Below are 22460 nucleotides of genomic sequence, written 5' to 3' on the forward strand. Positions count from 1 at the left end.
CCCCATTTTTTTATTTCATGTATTTTTTTATTCTGAATTTTTTAAAATTTTCTTTAATTTATTTACACATTACTAAAATATTCTTGTTTAAGAATAAACATAATACCCCCTCCCCCACAAAAATGTCAAACCTCATGAGGCATGAGGGCTGCCCCCTTCTTAATACAGAGAGAGAGAGAGAGAGAGAGAGAGAGAGAGAGAGAGAGAGAAGAGAGAGAGAGAGAGAGAGAGAGAGAGAGAGAGAGAGAGAGAGAGAGAGAGAGCTCTAGTTACTAACTCTGAGCAAACTTCCCAAATGAGATGATTGCAATTGTCTGGAAAGAGATATGCTAAGGTACAGCCTTGTGGATCTCAATGGGGGGGGGGGGGAACCTCTCCAATAGTGCCAACAAGCTGATCATTTTCAGAGAAGACTGAAGAAAACCCAGGGTGGAGGGCACGGCGGTAGCAAGAGAGAAAGTTCAAACTTGGGTGGAAGAATTGGAATTGACAGATCTGGGTACCAGCAGACATTGCACTCTACTTCACACCCCTAAGGTATCACAGTCTCCCTTCATCCTTCACTCTTAGAAAGGCATCTATCTAAATTGGTAATATGTTACTTCCAGTAAACTGGGATTTATACTTCTTCATATAACTCTCTTATGGACTTTGTCTCATTTTAAGAGCAGTTAATTGTTGGTGGCCCACATGAAGAAAGGGAAGCATATGTGAGGATAATCCTAAAGGGAAAAATAGCCCCAAAGTCATCCATATTTTTCATTGGTGAGAGACATAATAGAAAGGTAGCATGGTGTGGTGGAAAGAACATTGAATTTAGAAACAGAAAACCTGTATTAAAATCCTGGCTCTATTGAGCATTACTTCAGCTCTCTGGTACTCAGTTTTCCTAACTGCAAAGTTAGACAATTAGATTAGGATCACTAAGGTCCTTTCCAGTTCTAAAGTTTTATGATACTATAAACTTACAACTAGTTGTACTATTTCAAGTTTAAGAGAAAAGTAGTAAAAAACACTTAATTCATAATAGTTTTGACTTTCTTGACTAGTCAATACTCTTCAAAACAACTCAGTAAGAATTTATCATGTTGTCATTCAGTTTTATTACTTATTTATCATTTCTTCCTGGTAATGGCTGCTCTAGCTTTCCAACTCCTCTCCTTATCATTCATCAACAAATATTTATGAAGCCCCTATTGTGTGCAAGGCAATTTGGTTCAACTGGTATTTATCAATCTGTTGATCTAAGCTCTAAGGATCCAAATAGAAAAACAAAAAGAGTTGGTACCCTCAAAGAACTTCCATTCTACATTGGCTCCCTCTTGCCTTTAGATTAAAAGAAAAATATAGCATAAAACTCTACCTGGAAATTAAAGTTCTTCATAATTTGATTCTACTTTATCTTTCTATTCTGATTACATATTCATTACTTCTTAAATAATTTATGTTTTAGCAAATATGGCCTACAAATTTACTCCCACAGATTTCATTCTATCTTTTGTGTCCAAGCTTTTATAGAGGCTTTGGCAGTAACATCTCCCTCTATGGGATTTAATTAATTGTTCATTATAGGAATATGCTATTCCAATTAATTAATCCTTAATTTGACATAAGAATCACCAGAAACATCCCTTCTATAAGAGGTACTTCTTCATTCCCCAAGCTATTAGTACATCCTCTCTCTCTAAAATTACTTTTAATTTAGTTTTAAATATAGTTTGTATTTACTAATATGCATGCATATCCTCCTCTATCCTCAGTAAAATGGCCATAGAATAATAGATTTAGAACTAAAAGGGACCTCAAGGGTGAGTTGATCCAATTCTCTTATTTTTTGTTTGGTTGTTAATTTGTTGCTTTTGTTGTTTTTGAAAGTAGGTCTCCCTTTTTTGCCAGAACTAGAAGTACAGTAGTCACTCGCAGCCCAATCCAATTGTGGGTCATCACAGAAGTTTTGGATCTATGCCATGAACCAGTTTAGCCCTCCTTAGGTCCGAGGACCCCTTCCACTCCCAGAGCCTCACCACATCTGTGTTTTTTGTTGTTGTTTACCCTTCATTCTTGAGGAGAATTAACGACATCATTAAAGTGATGTCTTGACTTGCATGAATCAGATTTAAGTGAGTCAGAGCTGTGAAAAGATGCCAGTCCTGTTCTCTCCTTTAGTCATAGAAATCTGGTGTGGATACCCAGTCCCCAGTAGCAGGGATTCCATGCTTGGGCCACCAAGTCAGAACCAGTCCTCTTATTTTACAGTTGAAGAAATTAAGACCTAGACAAACTAAGTGACTTGCCCAGTGTCACAGAGCCAGAATTTAAAACAAGGTCCTCTGACTCCCTATACTTGCCCCTCTAATGATAGCACCTTCAAGGCAGAGATATTTCATTTAGTCTTTGAATCCTCAGTCTCACAATGTCTGGCATATAAAAGTACTTAATAAATGCATATGATATTGAATGTATAGTATATAATAATAAAAACATAAATACAATAGAGATAATAATAAATGAATGCATGCAATAGAGATAAAAATGAATATAAAATAACCCTGAGAAAGTCACTTAACCCTGTTTGCCTCAGTTTTTGCTTTCTTAAAATGAGCTAGAAAAGTAAACTGGCAAACCACTCCAGTGTCTTTATCAAGAAAACCTTAAATGAAATCATGAAGAACAGATAAAACTAAACAATTAAACAATTTTAAAAAATTACTATTGAGGGTATCATAAAATGTCCCAAATAGGAGGTGGTAACTGACATAAACCTTGAAAGGAGCTAAAGATTTCAAGAGGTAGAAATGAGGAAGAAGAATATTTCAAGCAAAAGTACACAGGCAAGAGATGAAATACTGTGCACAATGTTGCCAGTTTGGGGTATAGAGTATGTGAATCAGACTAAAATGAAGTCAGTCTAGAAAGATATATTGGACATAGTTTTGGCTTTCAATATCAAACAGAGAAGTGTATATTTTATTCTTTTTTTTTAGTTGTTTTTTTTTTTGCAAGGCAATGGTGTTAAGTGGCTTGCCCAAGGCCACAAGGCTAGGTAATTGTTAAGTGTTTGAGGTCGGATTTGAACTCAGGTACTCCTAACTCCAAGGCCAGTACTCTATCCATTGTGCCATCTAGCCGCCCCTGTATATTTTATTCTTGAGGGAATAGGGAGTTACTCAGACTGCAAGAGAAAGAGATTAACAGGGTCAGACTCATACTTTCATATATCAATGTGGTAGCTGTGTAGATGGTGGATTGAAAGAGAGGGAGAGAGATTGGAAGCAGGGATAATAATTAGAAGTCTAATTTTACCACATTCAATAGTCCAAGCAAGAGATAATGAGGGGCTGAAGTCTATGTGAATAGAGAGAAGGGGGACATGAGAAAGGCTGGAGGTGGAACTGGCAAGACTTGGCAATTGACTGAATATTACTGATGAGGGAAAGCAAAAATGTAGAAAGTGATACAAAGGTTGTGATCAAAGTGGCTGAAAGGATGTCCTCAATAGAAATAAGAAAGTTAGATATATTGGTAAATTTAGGAGTACAGGAGCATGGGAGACAAAATGGATTTCATTTTGGTCAAACTGAATTTGAGATGCTCATGTGAAATTAAAGTAGAGATGTACACTAAAACTGAAGGGAGAAATTAAGGCTAGATATGTAGATGTGAGAGGGCTCTACACTGACATGACAACTGAGGCCAAGAGTGCTAAAAAAAAAGTGCAGGAAGAGAAGAGGACATAGAAAAGAACTCCAAGGTACATAAGCTTTGGGGGAGGAGAAGAACAAAGACAGTTCTAGTTCTACTGGGAGTATTTTCCATTTATTCTTTCAGATTCCATCTTAATCCAACTGCCTACCCTAGAATGATACTTCCCATAGTAGGAAAGGTTGTGGTCCTAACACATAGTTGGTAGTCAACAACCATCTACTGTTGATGATCTTAAAAATAAGTGACTAACAAAGATTGCCTTAATCCTATTTAAATGTCTTTAAATGTATACACAGTGCAAAGATACAGTAAATAGATGTAGGGGTGGGGGATGGGGGAAAACAATCCAGGTTAAAGATAAAAGTTTGGGGATAGCATCTATTCTCCCAACAGGCATGAAGAAGAGATCAATTTTTTAAAGCAACAAAAAGAATGATCAGGAACATAAACAAAATTCATTCAAAGGAAATAAGAAACATATATCATTAATCATTGCTTATATAAATTTAGAGTTACAAGGTATCTTATTAATCATCTAGTTCAGCCTCCTAATTTCACAGGTGAGGAAAATGGTCATACAGTAAGAGTCTGAGATGGAATTTAATACCAGATTCCAAAACCTCTGCTTTGATGCAATATTCTTACCTGGCACTCCAGATGGTGGGTTAACCTGATAAACAATGGGTGTTTGTGTCTTGGAAAACTATAAGGAAACAAAAATTCATGTAAATATTTTTATCAAATTCACAGCCGGAATCCCTAATCTTTTCCAAGGGACTATTAATTGATCCAATTATAAATGTTTAACTTTTCTCAAAATGACTTTACATCTATGATCTCATTTTATTTAAACACATCCCAGTTTTGGAGACAGAGCAAATATTGTCCCTTGGGCAAGGAAAGTGAAAGGAAGGAACAAACAAACACAACTACTTAGATGGTAAACCCAGATCTCCTGAGTCCCAGCCCCAGGCTCTTTCCACCCTTTTTTACCCACACTTCAATCATCCTGATTCATATCTGACCACTGGACTCAGATGGCTCTGGAGGAGAAAGTAAGGCTAGTGACTTAGCACAGCACCCACTAGCGCAAATCCAATTCACGTGCTTGTCATGGCATTACTTCCCTGATTTCATGATCTTCTTTGAAAATGGAAGACAAACATTTTTACCCGCACCTCCACATCAAGGGGTAGAAATCTTTCAAAGGCAGCAAATCAAATCTTTATTCACTTACTGGTGAGAAACCCTCAAAAGATACCTTCTGATCTGAATCCCCAAGGGGAACTCATAGGCAGAGAAATAGTTGAAGATATCCTGGGACCAGTAGTATAAAACTCAAATAGAACCAGGGGGTCACTAAATTGTACATAAAGATCCCTTTGGGCTCATATTGACTTAGAAAATCACATATTAATGTTAGCTATGGTTTATAATATTTTCTGTATTTTGTTAAATATTTCTTAATTACATCTGGTTTGACCATGTGGACAGCATGTTTGACAACTCTGATCTGATACAACCCTCTCATTTTGCAAGAGGGAAAATAACCATGAGACAACATGCCAAAATAGCTTATATGCAGCCAAAGCAGTACTGGGGAAATTTTAAATCTCTAAATACTTACATTAATAAAAGAAAGAGAGAAAAAAAGCAATGAATTGAAAATAATTTTTAAAAAAAAACTAGAAAAAGTACAAATTTTGATTCCCTTTCAGTCCTGAAAGAAGAGATTACTAAAATTGAAAGTGAAAGAAATTCGGGCAGCTAAGGTGGCTCAGTGGATCGGCTCAGGACTCAGGAGGACCTAAGTTCAAATATAACCTCAGACACTTAATAATTACCTAGCTGTGTGATCCTGGGCAAATCACTTAAGCCCATTATCTTTCAAAAACTAAAACAAAACAAAACAAAACAGAAAGAAATTAAAGAAATAGTGAAGACCAAAAGCTGTTTTTATTTAAAAAAATAAAATAAACTATTAATTAATTTTCATTTTTAAAAAAAAAAGAAGAAAGTCAAATTACCAGTACCAGAAATAAAAAGTGAGAATTTTCTATGAATGAAAATGAAATTGAAGCAATTTTAAGAACTATTTTGACCAATTATATATCAATAAAACTGACAATCTAAGTGAAATGGATGAATATTTACTAATATACAAATTTCCCAGATTAACCGAAAAAAGAAATAGAATACCTAAATAATTCTATCTTGGAAAAAGAATATGAATGAGCCACAGATGAGTTTCCTATGAAAAAATCCTCATGACCAAATGGATTTATAGGTGAATTCTCTCCAACATTTAAAGAACACTTCATTTAAATACTCTATAAACTATTTGAAAAATAAAGAAGGAACCCTACCAAATTCCTCCTGACATAAATGTTATTTTGATTTATAAATCAAGGAGAGCAAAAACAGAGAAAAACATAATAGACTATTTTCTTCATTATTAATAGTGACAGTTAATAATAATGTTAAAAAAAATAACAGCAAGGAGACTAAAGCAATATATCACAAAGATTATACAACATGTTACTCAGAATTTATACCAGGAATTAAAGTCTGGTTCAATATTAAAAAAAAACTATTAAACCTAATTAACAATATCAATAACAAAGACTACAATAGATGCAGAAAAAGGCTTTGACAAAATACAACACCCATTACTATTAAAAATAACATTGGAAAGCAATAAGAATCAATGAAGTTTTTCTTTCCTTGCTTTAAATTGATGTGTTTTTGGAAGTGAAGGTGAAAGATCTAGTCAGCAGGTGATCAAAAACAAGGAAAGGAAGCAAGAGGAGAGAAAAAGAGGGAAAGAGAGGGGAAAGGAGGGAGGAAGGAAGGAAGGAAGGAAGGAAGGAAGGAAGGAAGGAAGGAAGGAAGGAAGGAAGGGAGGGAAGGAAGGAAAAAGAGAGCTTATTAGATATCTACTCTGTGCCAAGCACTGTGCTAAGCATTTTACAAATATGTCTTTGATTTGCACAACAGCCCTAGGAGGAATGTGCTATTATTATCCCCATTTCACAAAAGAGAAAATTGAAGCAAATAGGGGTTAAGTGACTTGCCCAGGGTCACACGACTTGTAAGTGTCTGAGGTCTGAGACCATATTTTATTCCAGGTCTTCCTGACTCCAGACCCAGCATTCCAACTACTGTACTACCCAAGACTCCTATCTTTCTGTCTGGGGCAAGACAGTTCAAGTCCAGCCTCTGACACTTGCCACTTACTATGTGACTTTGGGCAAGTCACTTAACCGTGATTGCCTTGCATCCAGGGTCATCTCTAGTCATCCTGATACATATCTGGCCACTAGACCCAGAAGGCTCTGGAGGAGAAAGTAAGGCTGGTGACTTAGCACAGCTCCTTCTTATTCAAATCCAATTCACATTCTTGTTATGGCATCACCTCCCTGACATCATCGTCTTCTTCAAAAATGAAGAAAGAACATTATTCAATCCAATGGTATTTTCTACTTTTTTCCCTTAATTTTTTCAATTAACAAGCATCACTGAGTAAGAATTTCTGCTCATTCAACAAATTTAAAAGACTATTTTCTCTCTCTCTCTCTCTCTCTCTCTCTCTCTCTCTCTCTCTCTCTCTCTCTCTCATTTCTCTCTGTGTCTCTCTATTGTTGCTCTCTGTCTCTGTCTTTCTTCCTCCCTCTGCCCTCATCCCCCCCACCCCCAAATTATCAAGCATTTCAATGCTCTTTGAATCTCTCCCAGGCTTCTATGGAGGAGGGCAGAGACAATTTCTCCCTTTCTCTTTAGCCAGAACATATGCTTATCTTAGTGTTCCTGACATGCATCTCCAGACTCTGGCTGCCTCTTGTTTCCTGTTTCTTTCCTTAGCACCAGTGAGTGTGCCTTGTCTAGGGGTCAACTTTATGAGTTTGAGAGATTGAGAGCTCCTGAATCTGTATGCTGACTAGTAGGAGGGAATGGATCTTGTTACTACAATGATTCCTGAAGGAGATGACCACTGACAAAAGGATATACCTTCCACATCTGACTTGTACACACACACACACACACACACACACACACACACACACACACTCACAAAAGATTTGGACCTTGAACAAGTTGCTCAGTTGGTACAGATTCCTGAAATGCCAGTTCAGTAATTCAACAAAATGTTTTACCTTTTAATGTTTTAAGTATATCTCCTGGGATAACATAACAGGAATTATGAATGACTATCATGCTTTAAGTATTTATCATTACACACTTACAAGGCTTTGATGTTTTAAACATTTCTTTTACAGTGAAAGAAACAAAAAAAATCTGCCCTATACCAGATCTATTTTGAGTATCCTTCAAGAAAGAAACCTATTAATCCCTCTTGGGGACACTTTAGACATGAGGCATATCTATTTTAGAGATTTTTTCCCCCAAGGTTCAACTTTGGTATGGGAGTATAATGAACCAGAGAATAGAAGGAGGAAAAAAAAACTTGACTCTCCTCTTTGAATGTCAAGTCCTCCAGAATTGAACCTAATTCACATAAACCCACAAACAGAAGCCCTTAGTTAGAGGAGGGAGCCTGTACCAGTGAGTTTTTCTAAGAGATTAGGAACTGAGCTCCAGAGAAGTTGTGACTTTATCAAGGTCACCCAGATAATAAATCATAGAGCCTAAATTTGAACTTAGATCTTGTTAGTATTTGTTTAGTGCTTCTTCTACTGTACCATACTTCTTACTGCTTCTCAAGTTATTAGGAAAAAAAGGAAACAACCATTTATTAAGTCCCTACTATGGATCAGGAACTCTGCTAAGTGCTTTACAAGTATCTGATTTTGTCCTTAAACAACACATCATCATTTTATTCAAGAAGACACTGACACAGACATAGGTTAAGTGACGTGTCTCAGGTCACATTTGAGCTTTAATCTTTCTGATTTCAAGTTCTGCACTCTCTGCACTGCATCCCCTAGTTGCCTTTAGCCAGGCCATTTCTCTGTTCCATAAAATGCTGAAACCTCTTCCTCTTCCACAAGTATTTGCTGAATTCTTAAATTTGTAAAAGAAACTCCAGCACACTGTTTACCTTGGTCTGCTTTCACCACCCTGGGAGTCCATCTTCCCAGAAAGAATTTCAGCAAAGAACTGTGTGTTGTTAATCAATATGTCTAATCAGTCATCAAGAATTGACAAGCACTGTAACAGGAGAAAACTACTTGACAAATATTGATACAGACAATTCCTACTCACTGGCAAGACTATTCTACTTTTTAATGGAAAAGCTAGATAATTTGTAACTGATGGATAATGTTATCATTCAGGGAGGTCAAAGGAAGAATGATCTGATCTCACCATTTTAGAATTGGTTCTGATCTCATCAAAGATCATTAGTAAATTCATTTATTCTTCCTCTTTCCTTCTCCCCACATTTGAATTCTTATCCTTTCCTTCACTCCACACCTCTAGCTCTCTGTTGCTACTGGAACAACTCAGGGAAGAAAGTTTGGTTAATTCTATAATAACCTGTGAGAAATTAGTCTGCTGTTGTAAACATATATGCACAATAAAGACAGAAATGCAAAAGAGAAAGAAAATTCTTTTTTCTTTATCCTTTTGTTTTTGTCATTAATTTCATGTGCACATCAATTAGTATAGGTATTGAATGGAGAAATCATAGCCCTATCCCTCTAGAACTTTTTTATTTTACTGGGAGAGTCCCCCAAAATGAGTTTTAGGAACACTTTGACAATCAGGGATTCAATGAGGTGTAAAATAATTTTCCAAACCCAGGTCAAATGGTTGTCTGGAACCAGAAACTATAAGTCTTTACTAGGGGGAAAAAAAAGTGGTCAAAAAAATCTAAAGAATCAATTTAATCTTATCCTGGGAACTTCAACTATATGTTTAGCTCATCTGATGGGGTACAGTACTAATAAGCTTCAATCTTGACAAATATAAATCAAGAACTATAATGCTCTTTTATCTTGGTAGAATCATGAAGTGTAACAATATTTGAATCCCTAGTTCATGGATAAGGAAAATGAAGTATGCAGTCAGAAAAATCATAACACATTGTAATAATATTTGTTTTGTTTTCTAAATATATATATAATTATATACATATATATATATATATATAAAATTTTATGTGATCCACACAGCACTGTGAGGTTATAATTCTCAATATAATTCTCATCCCAAGTCAAGCATTCTTTCTACTATTTCATGATTGCTTTTCTACAGATTAGAAATACTTTAAGAAAAAGAATTCTAGCTCATTCCTCTGTGTTTGTCTTTTCTTTCCCTCCAGTTACCAGATCCCAGACCTCACCTAAACAACAAACAGTGCCATATATGAATAAGGCACTGAATAGATATTTGTGGACTTGAATCATTGATTAAAAATGAGAGTCTGATAATAATACAACTTTCAAAGGGGAAGTGGAAAACAGATTGGATTAGAGTCAAAAGACCTGACTTCGAATTTTTGTTCTATTTCTCACTATCTCAATAACTTTGAACAAATCATGCCAACTATCTAGGCTTCAAATTTCTCCTCTGGAAAGAAAAGTGATAGGACTAAATCATTAGTTTTCAATCTTTTTGGTCTTAGAACTTGTTCACTTGAAAATTATTGAGGAACTCTCCCCACTGCCTATCAAAGATCTTTTGGTTAAGTGGGCTATATCTATTATATTTAATGTACTGGTAATTGAAATATCTTTATATTACTCTGAAAATAGTTTCTACCAGAAAAGGTGTCAGGGATGCCACACTTTGATAATACTTTCACATCACAGGGGTTAGGAACATGGGGTCCCTAAAATTCCTATAAAATTTGTACCAGAGAAGTCAATTTTTTCTTTTTGTTTTGTGGTGTTTACAGTACTTTGTTATAAAATTTGGGTTAAGTATTTTTTTATAGGTTCTGTATCAACTTGATGGTCTTCTCATGAAATCTGTGATTTCTGCAAAAATTTCCAAAAAATTCCCATTTAATTTTTTTTTTGGGGGGGGTTGCAAGGCAATGGGGTTAAGTGGCTTGCCCAAGGTCACACAGCTAGGTAATTATTTTTTTTAGGTTTTTTTTTTCTTTTGTAAGGCAAACGGGGTTAAGTGGCTTATCCAAGGCCACACAGCTAGGTGTCTGAGACCAGATTTGAACCCAGGTACTCCTGACTCCAGGGCCTGTGCTTTATCTACTATGCCACCTAGCCGCCCCATACAGCTAGGTAATTATTAAGCGATTAAGTGTCTGAGTCCAGATTTGAACTCAGGTACTCCTGATTCCAGGACCAGTGCTCTATCCACTGTGCCACCTAAGCCACCATCCCCCCCCATTTAATTTCTCATACCAACCTTCAATATATCAAAATAGAGAGGGGGAAAGTATCCCTATGTGGAAGAGATAATAATATATGATTTCTAAGGTCCTATATATCTCTAAATTCTATAGACCATGAGTTATACTCTTTAGATAGATGAATGGAGACTCAAATGGGGTTAAAAGATTAGCATGAGATCACTCAGTTAATAAGTAATCTGGACAGAATTGAAATCCACTTCTTGTGAATTCAAATGCATGTCCTTTTCACTAAACTGATGCAAATGCAGATAGTGCAAAACAAGTGATGGAAACAATATGGTATTTTAATCTGTATTTTATTTAGGTCATTCATTCATAATGAACAAACATTTAATGAGTAGCTACTAAATATAAAGATTTGTACTAAGTGATGTATAGAAGACAGGAATGAAACCTAGATCTGAGGCTCAACACAGCCAGCCACCACCAAAACAAACACAGAGAACATCTAGGATCTTTCTCCCACTATAACTTTTTTGGGGGGAAAGGTGGTGTGGGTCAGCCCAACATTCTGTGGCACCCATAGTTAAATCTCCAAAAGATCTCACTTGTAATTCTTTCCTTGTTGATGCAATAAAAAATTGTACATTTCTGACAGATACAGGCCCCTGCTCTCCCACTAAGCCAGAGACATGGCAAGTAAAAAATTAATGAGCTTCCAAATCAACTTCCCTCATGCTGATCGGCTGTGTTGAAGTAAGGTCAGGGGCAGACAAGCTTAGGGGGAGGCAAAGCAGCAGATGAGACTGATAAAGCCACCACCACCAACTGATAGATAAACCTTCTGTGAGTTGTTCAAACTTGTCAGTGCCTGCAGCAGGGTTTTTTGGAGTCGACTGGAGAGATGAAATTAATTTTTAATACTCATGGCTCCCCCAGTCCCAGTCCCAAAACAAAGAGACACACTGTGTTTTATTTAGCTTAGAATGCCTCTCATTAACTGCATCCCTGGTGATTTTTCATCAACTTGCTAAGCTAGTTGAACCACTGCAAGACTTGTTTACTTTAATGTGCAGTTTCAGGAGGTTTGGGCTCACTGTTTCCTATTCAATCATTGTATAAGCTGGGAAGAACCTGATTACAGAGGCAGGAGTACTCTAAAGACAAAGCTTTTTAAGCTAAGGACCATCTCCTGGCATCTCCCTAATTGCATGTCTGATAGACTAGCAAAATAGTAATAGTGTGGTCATAAAGACAGAAAACATTACAAGCATTTTTGTCCTTTTAACTGTGTATCTGTTGGGACAAGAATGGAAAAGGAGCCAGACAGTCCTATCAGAAGCAAAGCTCTTAGGTCAAAGGACTGGCTGGGTCCTAAGAAACCGTATATATATCCCAGAATGTGAACTGCAAACAACTTTGAAAAAAGGATGGTAGAGTTGAAAGCTTTATTAAGGCAGTCAGAGGGTCTGGTAGAGTGCTGGACAAGAAGTCAATAAGATCTGAGTTAAAATCCTACCTCATACACTTACTAACTAATGCTCTAATAAGGTCATTAAACATCTTTCTCAGTTTCAATAAAGCTGTTGGATTTAATGGCCTCTAAGGGCACTTGCTAGCTGTGTGACCCTAGGCAAGTCACTTAACTCTGCTTAAGTTTCCTCATCTGTAAGATAAGATAAAGCAAATAGCAAACCACTCCAGTAACTTTGCTGATACAATCAGACACAACTGAAATGACTGAATAACAATAAAGGTACCTAGTAATCATCCTGAGAACAATACATTGTCAATGTGGAAGGAATGATAGAGAGAGGGAAAACTGTGGGTGCATAATAAAATACCATATAAGCTACTTAACTGTGTAAACTTCCACTTCTGTCACTGAGACATTGCCCTCATCCTATTTTTGAAGAGCACCCCACCCCCAAACATTGAGAGACTAAGTAATTTGTCCAAGATAATACATCCAGGATGTGTCAGAGCTAAGACTTGAAATCAGATTCTCATACTCTGAGGCCTACCCACTCGCTATACATGGTGCCATACTGTTTCACGTGTAAGGATGTAAAAATAAATACATGGTAATTGAAGGGGAAGAATGGAAGGCAATAGCATCTGAATGGAGTCAAGAAAAGGCTTGTGTAAAAGATGGCACCGGAACTATAGCTTTTAAAGGAAATGTAATTACAAGAGGGAGAGGTGAGAAAGAAATAGATTTCCAAATACTGAACAAAGGCACTGGCCAAGTTTGGTTTGAGTGACCAGACTTGCTGACAATACCTTTAATTACAAAATATTTGGGTGAATCAGGAAATCAAGGAGAGAGACTTATTGTGCTACAAGATGACTACCACAAGAATAATTTATATAACAACAACATCATAGAGACAAATAACTTGGGAAGCCTTAAGACTAAAGATGAAGCATACTACTCACCTCCTGAGGAACTGGTGGTCTCAAGATACAGAAAGAAACATTTTCATTGTCAATGCTGAAATTTCTTTTGCTTGACTGTACATATTTGTTACGTGAGGTTTTTTTTTTTCTTTCCCAATGGGTAGGGGAGGGTGGAGAGACAGTAGATTTTTGCCCATTGAAAAAAATTAAATTAAAAATTTTAAATAATAAAAAACATTAAATTCTCCTGGCAATAATGTAAAGCCCAGGCCCTCTCCTAAAGCAGATATTATTTACCTTACTCTGTAGAATAAGACATTACGGACAGCACCCATAGACCAAATCCTTCCATAGAAGAATTTACCTTGAAAGAAGAGTTATCCCAGGAACCTTCACTCAAAGTGTTCAGCAGTTGCCCACCAGAACGAACTTCCAGATAGTACAGGCCTTCCTGGGGCTCCCACTGCAGAGACCTAAAGGTATAAAGACAGCATGGGCTTGCAAGTAACTTATAAAGTAGGATCTCCTCATAACCACTTCAAATTTCCTCATCCATTTATATATCTTTATTTTATTTTTTGACTCATTCATCTAATGACTTTATTTTGATTTTATTTAATGGAATTTTAAAAGGCTTTTGGTTTGAGTTTTTAAGTTATGTTTATTTTTGCTAGCAAAAGGATGCTTAGAAATGAAAAGAGGTGGTTATAAAAAAAACACCTTAAAAATCAAATAAACCTGTCCTCTGTTATTCACAGAGCTCAGTGTTTTCCCCTTCATCATCTGTAAACTCCAAAGGTAGATAAAAGCATGTTTCAAAATCATAAACCTTCAGCAGAGCAGAGGAGTTTGTTGCTATGGTAATCCTGCCCCAGCACTTTTTGACTCTCTTACTACACTGAACTCCAGAGCTGACCTCTATTTACATGATGATTTTCCAAAGGCAGGAAGGACCCAGCTGGGAGTTGAGCTGCAAGAGTACCTGATTGATTGGCCAGAGTTAGCTAGGTGAGAGGCAATAAGAAGGTAGAATGAGATTCTTCTCCTCCTCTGACCTGGTAGGATGATGGATCTGCCTTCTCAAGGAGGACAGTGTCATTGCCTTATCCAGAGAAAAGACCTGAAATCTGATTGTAATTTAGGAAAAAGCTATGTTCTCAAAAGTAGTCCATATTCTCTGATAGAACACTTTAGACTTGCCAGGACTTTATCTTTTCTTTGTTTTAACCATTATCTAAATTTTAAAAAAACATTTTTCTATTAGTTGTTTGATAAAAATAGCAAAAATATGAAAAAAATGATAAAAATTTAGTAGTGAGTTTTCATGCTCCAATAGACACATTATTATTGATACCACTGACAGGTGAAAATATTTAGAAAGTAATATGACAGCATGTAATAAGTCATTAGATTTTTTTGGATTTAATTTTTTATTATAGTTTTGTTCTGAATGTCTTCTTTTTTCATTGTCCACCCCACATGTACACCATTTCACACAAATATATACATGTGTATATATATATATATATATATATATATATATATATATATATATAGAGAGAGAGAGAGAGAGAGAGAGAGAGAGAGAGAGATACATAAAAACCCATAAGAGGCAAACTTTTATTTATCAGTTCTTTCTCTGGATATGGATAGCATCTTCCTTCATAAATCTTTTGTAGTTGATTTGATTATTTATAATACTCAGAATAACTTAGTCATTCACAGTGACTCTTTAAACAATATTGCTATTCCTGTTTGCAATGTTCTCTTGGTCCTGCTCATTTCACTCTTCAATATTTCATTAGATTGATCCTACCTTTGACTCAGACAGAGTTTCATTACTAGGACTCTGCTCCAAAAAAATAATAACAATTGAAAGAAAATAGATCCGTTTATAAAACATATTCAAAGATGCTTTGTTTGTAACAACAACAAAAGAGAACCTATGAATCCAAAATAGTCAGGACTGATTCAATTAAGGAATAGTGAGATGATAGTATATCATAGAATCATAAAAATAAGAAACATACAAGCAAATACAGAAAGATTTAAAGGAGGTGATGCAAAATAAATGCAGAATTATATATTCCCGGAGTATAATTAAGAAGAAAAAAAGCAAGAAGGGAAACATTGTACAGGCCTAGAAGGAAACACAGAACAAAAACATTTTATTGGCTGGGTTTGTTTGTTAATGAATTTCTTCTTTCCTGTTAAAACCAACAGGTATGAAATAAGATTTTATCACTGTTTTGTATAATTATTTGATAACTTTTTATTGATAATTTTTAAGTTGATAATAAAATTTAAATTTTAAATGATCTGTGAAAGATCTATAACTCAAGATCTCTAATGAACTGAATCTTTTATATAATATTTTTTTCTAAATGCCAATTCTTTAAATTTATATCATTGGTAACTAAATTTATTTATTCTCAAAATGAAAGGTTTGTTAAATATTAGATTCTTAACTATCTGAGATTCAAGGAACTAAGGACATATGGCAGGTTCCTCAAAAAATTTAATGGTTCCACACTGGAGAAAGTAGTATCAATTTACAAGAAAGCTAATATATGGTTAAAAATACAGATTCTGGGTAATAGACTTCTCACAACTATCACATAAGTCTTCTTACTAAGTCTAGAAAGGTGAGTACAGGGAAAAATCTTGACTTTATCACATTACAAACTGAATTCTCTGAAAAAGTACAGAAAATCTTTTTTTTTTGGAGGCAGTCAAGCTTAAGTGACTTGCCCATGTCACAGAGTTTGTAAGTATCTGAGGATAGTTTTAAACTCAGGTCTTCTTGACTGCAGGGCCATTGAATCATCTAGTAGCCATAGTAGTAAAGATATTTTCAAGTAATGAATATTTCACTTTTATCTTTGTATCCACAGTGTTCAGGATAGAATTTTCTACTTAATCATTGTTCATTATGTTTATATGATCAACACTAAAAAAAATTATTTTTGCAGGTAATCTTTCTTGACAACCTTGGATTTCATAGATGTTTTCTTCCAACTCCTCTAGCATTTATAATCTATATCATGAAATTTAGGATTTAATTACATGTTGTATTGTATTATTCATTATGGGCAGCTAGGTGGCACAGTGGATAGAGTGATCAACCTGAAGTCAGAAATAATCATCTTCCTGAATTCAAATCTGGCCTCTGACATTTAGTAAGTTGTGTGACCCTGGGTATGCTCAAGTTCCTCATTTATAAAATGAGTTGGTGAAGGAAAAGGCAAACCATATCAGTATTAATCATAGCTTTAAAAAAAATCCAAATGGGATTACAATGAGTTGAACATGACTGAAATGCTTAAACAACAAAATTCTTCTCTACAATTTCATGTCTTGTCTCCTTTTCCAAACCATGTCTCATATTTTACTTCTACTATGTTCAATTAGAACTATGCTTGCTAGGCATTCATTTAATACTTGTTAATTGATTAATCAGCAATATTTCTGGCTGTGCAGAAGCTAAAAACGGCTATGAAAACTGTGCTGCTGGGAAGCGATAACCCAGATTAGCACTATGGAGTTCTTCTTTGTTCTGACCATGCCTGTCCAGTTTTTCCTTGCCCCAAACAAATTCTATAACAAAAGACAATGAGCTCCCCTGGGATGTAAAGCCCTTCACATCCAGCTGCAGACTTTTCTTATATCAATTCATTTTCACATGTGCTATATTCCAGTCAAACTAGACTACTCACAGTCTCTGAACTTCATGCCTTTGGACACTGTCTGAGTCTGATGTTCAGAATGTACTTCCTTCTCTCCTCTACTTCTTAAAATCCCAGTGTCCCTTCAAAGGTCAACTCATGAATGAGGAAGAATTTCCTGATCCTGACTAATGTTCTTTCTCTCCTTAAATCAGATATGTAGATTACATGCATTTGTATGCATTTGTATGTGTATGCATGTGTGTGTATGTGTGTGTGTGTACTCCAACTCTTTACATATTGTATCCCATGTTATAGAATGTAAGCTCCTTGAGGGCAGGGACTATTTCCCAATTTGTTTTTGTATACTCAGGGGGGCAGCTCAGTGGTGCAGTGGATAGAGTACTAGGCCTAGGGTATCTTTGAATACATTTGTGCAGACAGCTTTTAACCCATTTCATTAAATATCCAGCAATTGGGTTTGATTTTCAGTTGTCAAGGGAATTCCCATTCAAGAATTTTTTAAAGCTTTTAAGCTCTCCATGGGGCACCTTTGGTTACAGAGATCTATTGATTGCCAACAAGACTAATTAATAAGTTTATTACTAATTACTCAGAAACTCTGTTTCTCAGGGGTTTTCATTCATTTCAGTAGAAAAGTATTAAATTTGTTCAGGCAGTAGCAAGTAGCTTAATCTGGCAGTTCACAAAGGCCATGATTTAAGATGAGACTGAAAAGGTAGCTGGGGAGCCAAACTATTGAGAACTTTTGAATGCCAGTCTTGGGAATTTGGATTATATTCAATAGGTGATTGGCAATCATTGAAAACTTTTGAATAGTGGAATGATAAGATTTGGTCATTTCAAAGCGTAATCTGATTGTGATATGAAGAATGACTTGGAAAGGGGAGAAAACTGGAATCGGAGTTCAGAAAGACTGCATTCTCTTTGGGGTAGCAGGATTTACTGGTTTCAATCTTTAAATAAAAAAGGAGATACTTGAAGAAGCATAAACTATTTTCAGTGCTACCAACAGTGACATGATGAGAAAAACCACTACAATCTCTTCCTCCTCAGCTTGTGATATGAGACCATACCTAGTTTGGCATCTTACAACAGAGAAATCTTCATAGACAGGAGAGACATCACAAGGGACATGTGGCAGCTGTGGAACTTCCATGTTCACCAGACTTATCTCCAACTGAGAGCCATTGGTGGGATAGAGGAGACTCCACTCCAAACCTAAACACCCAGTTCATTAAATAAAAACCTCATTAAGCTACTCAGTATTAATGCCAGTCAGGTAACACAATCATAATCTATAAATGAGATTTCAACAGCACAAAGACTGTGACCTTGGGAGGAGCTCTACAACTTTTAATTTCAGTTTATAGAAGAAAAAAATTGCCTTTTCAGATATAGGAGAGGGAGAGAGACCAAATCTATAATTTAATGTATACTTTTAATTGTCTAAGCAAGTTGAGGTTAATTGACTAGCCAAATTCATACAAATACTTTCAAAGGCAGAACTGAAACCCAAGTTTTCTTGTCTATGAGACAAGTCCTTTATTCACTCCTCTGCTTCTCAATAAATCACTTCTAATAAGATTATTTGACATTTAGTATTAGCTCATATTTCTATATCACTAAAAGCTTATATTAAAAAAATCCTATGTGATAAGTAGTAATATCATTATTATTCTTTTTTTTTTCAGATAAAGTAACTGAGACTTGGGGAGGCTAGGTGGCATAGTGGATAAAGCACTGGCCTTGGAGTCAGGAGTACCTGGGTTCAAGTCTGGTCTCAGACACTTAATAATTACCTAGCTGTGTGGCCATGGGAAAGCCACTTAACCCCATTTGCCTTGCAAAAATCTAAAAAAAAACAAAACTGAGACTTGCAAAATTTACTGATTTACCTAGTTAAAGTTTGAATCAGAGTTAGGAAGCATTAAAACTGAGTTTCAAACCTTCAGGTCTCTCTTCATTATAAGTATTCTATCTTTCATATGAGGATCAAATGAGATGACATATATAAAGCACTTTGTAAACCTAGAAGTGCTATATAAATTCTAGTTATTAAATACTAATCTATTGAAAGCTCGTTGCAAACCTGAACATGTTATGTTCATATGAGTTACTATTAATATCATAATTATAGAATGCTTTATTCTATTTCCTCCTTTGGTCCTTAAAAGAACTCTGTAAAGGAGGAAGTATAGGCATTATTATCCCCACATTACAGAAGAGGAAATGGAGATTGAAAAACTTAGGATGATACACCTAAGTTAGCAGGGGAATGAGAGGTCAGACTCAGATCTTAAGAGTCCCAAATCCAGCAATCTTTTCACTATATAGAACCATTTAAGTCAATTATTTACTACAACAGAAAATGGCTATTATTCTCAATTATGTTTTCAGGCCTAAAATTTTACACTTGTCATACTAAAGGATTATTGCATGATTTTGGTCCATAAGGTAATGTGTATCAGACCCATATTAAAAACTGGGGTCAGAATGTAGATATACATATGTTGCTGTTGCTGAATCATTTCAATCATGCCCACCTCTTTCTGACCCCATTTGAGGGGGTTTTTTTGTCAGATACTGGAATGCTTTGACATTTCCTGTTCCAGCTCATTTTACAGATCTTGAACAGAGGCAAGCTGGGATAAGTGATTTTCCCAGAGCCACCCAGCTATTAAGCTTCTGAGGCTGGATTTGAACTCTGGTCTTTCTGACTCCAGGCCTGGTATTCTATCCACTGCATCACCTAGCTGCCCTGGAATAATGCACAACTTGCTATAAATGTCCTCCCTCGCCCATCTTTCCCAGTTCTAGCAAATCCTCCTCTCCTCATATTTTTGGTTAGGTATTTTTTCTATGTTATTTGTTCTTAAATATGCCAATTCAGATAGGAAAAGAAATTCAAAGCCCCATTTCCTCTAAGAATCCACTTACCATCAAAAAAAATAGTGATCCATGTTCCTCCAGCAATGCTGCCCTCTTCAGGTATGATATGCCAACTCCTACAAGATGCTGAAAACAGACAAGGGACACATTGGAACAAGGTAAGTTCTGCCCATCAGTTATCTTATCTCTCTCAAAATCTATGATTCTAAAGTGACTGGACATCTTGCAATAAATGGCAAGAGAATAGATTTTTTTTTCTTCTTTGTCTTCTTGACACACACTCAAATCCCTCTAACCTTCCATGATTTAGAGTTAGCAGGGACCTTAAAAGTCATCTCATTTGAAGCTCTACATTGACAGAGGCTCAGGAAGGTGATGTGATTTGTTCCCTTAATCAGATTGAGGTTAAGCTAATTCTTGAGACAGCTTGGTGGTCAAGAGGATAGACAGCTAGACTTGGAGTTAGAAAAACCTGCATTCAAATCTGGCTTCAGAAACCTCCCACTTGTGTAATCTTGGGCAAATCACATAACCTTTGCTGGCTACAAATTCCTTATCTGTAAAACAGGGATAATAACAGGACAGGCTGTTGTATGGATCAAATGAGTAATGCTTGTAAAGCACTTAGTTCAGTGCTTGCTACAAAGTAGATACTATATAAATGCTCATTCCCTTTCCTTCACCTTACTCAAAGTCACTAAATAAGAAACAGAGCAAGGATTCAAACACAGTCTTCCCATGCTAAATTCAGTGTACTTCCCACTACACCACACTGCCTCCCATTGTGGGCTCTCAAAGGGTACACCAATGTTGGCTAAACATTGCAAACTCCCTGAGGCCTGGGAGTGCTTCTTTTTTCTTTTTTTTTTAACTTTATATTTGCAGGTCCTTGGCCAGTCCCTAGAACACAAAATCAGGGCTTGGCCATTAAAAATTATAAACTTTGCTTATCACCCCAAAGACAGTCTTTCCTTGTCTGTAGTCCAAGGAACAACCTAGCTAAATTAAGAGAATATCATCATCAGACAGGTCACAAAGCAATGAATTTTTCAACCACAGTATTCTCAAAAGAGGGGCAGTTAGATGGTACAGTGGATAGAATGCAAGATCTGAAATCCAGAAGAGTTATCTTCCTGAGTTAAAAATCTAGCCTCAGATACTTACTAGCTGTGTGACCTTGGGCAAGTCACTCAGCTCTGTTTGCCTCAGTTTTCTCATCCATAAATCAAGCTGAAGAAGGAAATAGCAAATCAATATCTTTGCCAAGAAAACTCCAGATGGTGTCACAAAGAGTTGGACACAATGAAATAACTGAACAACAACCATAAAAATTCTCATAGAATATCTACTAAGAGGTAGGGGCATTGTGATCTGCATGAGTAGAGAGAGAATCTTTACTAATAAAATACTGACTTCTAAATAATGAGTTCCTTCTAGCAGTATTTTCCCCAAAATGTGCCTCCATGACATATTCTATCTTTCACTGGGCTATGTTACTTTCATCATAGTTCTTTGCTATTCCATTATAGAGAAATTTTCAAATTGATCTTGTGTCGTAACTCTTCCACTTGGCCCATACTTCCCTTGTTCCACTTAGGCCGAATCCCTCCCCCCAAACTCAGTCGGTAAACAGGCTCCTACTTCCAACAAAATTAAATACTTCATCAGCTTTTCTTCCTTGTATCCTGCAATTCAAAACTGCTTGTCCTAATCTTACCTATCTTTTCTGGAAAGGAGGGCTAAGATTTTTTTTTTAATTTCATTTAACTTTTCATCTAACAAGAATTTGTTATTTTCTCTTCCACCCACTCCATCCCAATTTAAGAGAAAAGAAAAAGCCCTTATAAACAAATATGTATAATCAAGCATAAATTTCCAGATTGTTCATTTCCAAAAATGTATATCTCATCCTACATCTTGAATCCATCACCTTTTTGTCAGGAAATGGATAGTATGTTTCATCAATGCTATTTTGACATTGTAATTGTATTGATCATAAAGATCAAATCTTTCCTTTTTTTTTAGGGTTTTTTTTTTTGCAAGGCAAATGGGGTTAAGTGGCTTGCCCAAGGTCACACAGCCAGGTAATTATTAAGTGTCTAAGACCAGATTTGAACCCAGGTACTCCTGACTCCAGGGCCAGCGCTTTATCCACTGCGCCACCTAGCCACCCAAGGTCAAATCTTTCAAAGTTCTTTATGCTTACAATTTTATTGCTATTGTAGATATATATATATATATTAGTTCTGCTCATTTCATATTGTTTCACTGCATATAGTCTTCCCAGGTTTTCTGAAACCATAAAAGCTAAGGCTTAGAGCACTATTGGAACTTCCTTAGAGTTTTTGGTGATATCAAATTGATGTACATCTCAGAGTTGTCAATGGGCAGTACACACCACTCTCAGAAATTGTAAATTAGAAAATGAGAAGATATTATTGAACTCCAAGAATTTCTCATCCAAGGAACCATGAAAGGTACAAAGAACAATCAAGATG

The 22460-nt window shown here is 36.0% G+C and overlaps 1 protein-coding gene across 8 annotated transcripts in view; it reads right to left on the reverse strand.

Annotated features, from left to right (window-relative positions):
- The window catches only part of PKHD1 (PKHD1 ciliary IPT domain containing fibrocystin/polyductin), a 657820-nt gene that overhangs the window by 629858 nt on the left and 5502 nt on the right, over positions 1-22460 (reverse strand). For all 8 annotated transcript variants that reach the window (XM_074237180.1, XM_074237175.1, XM_074237181.1 and 5 more), the window contains exons 3-6: positions 20011-20088; positions 18147-18291; positions 13749-13857; positions 4351-4408 (exon numbers count right to left, since the gene is read on the reverse strand). In XM_074237180.1, coding sequence (XP_074093281.1) covers positions 4351-4408; positions 13749-13857; positions 18147-18291; positions 20011-20088 — 390 coding nt within the window. The remainder of the gene's footprint in view (positions 1-4350; positions 4409-13748; positions 13858-18146; positions 18292-20010; positions 20089-22460) is intronic.

The sequence above is a fragment of the Macrotis lagotis genome, chromosome 5 (assembly GCF_037893015.1).
Source record: "Macrotis lagotis isolate mMagLag1 chromosome 5, bilby.v1.9.chrom.fasta, whole genome shotgun sequence".
NCBI classification, from domain to species: Eukaryota; Metazoa; Chordata; class Mammalia; order Peramelemorphia; family Peramelidae; genus Macrotis; species Macrotis lagotis.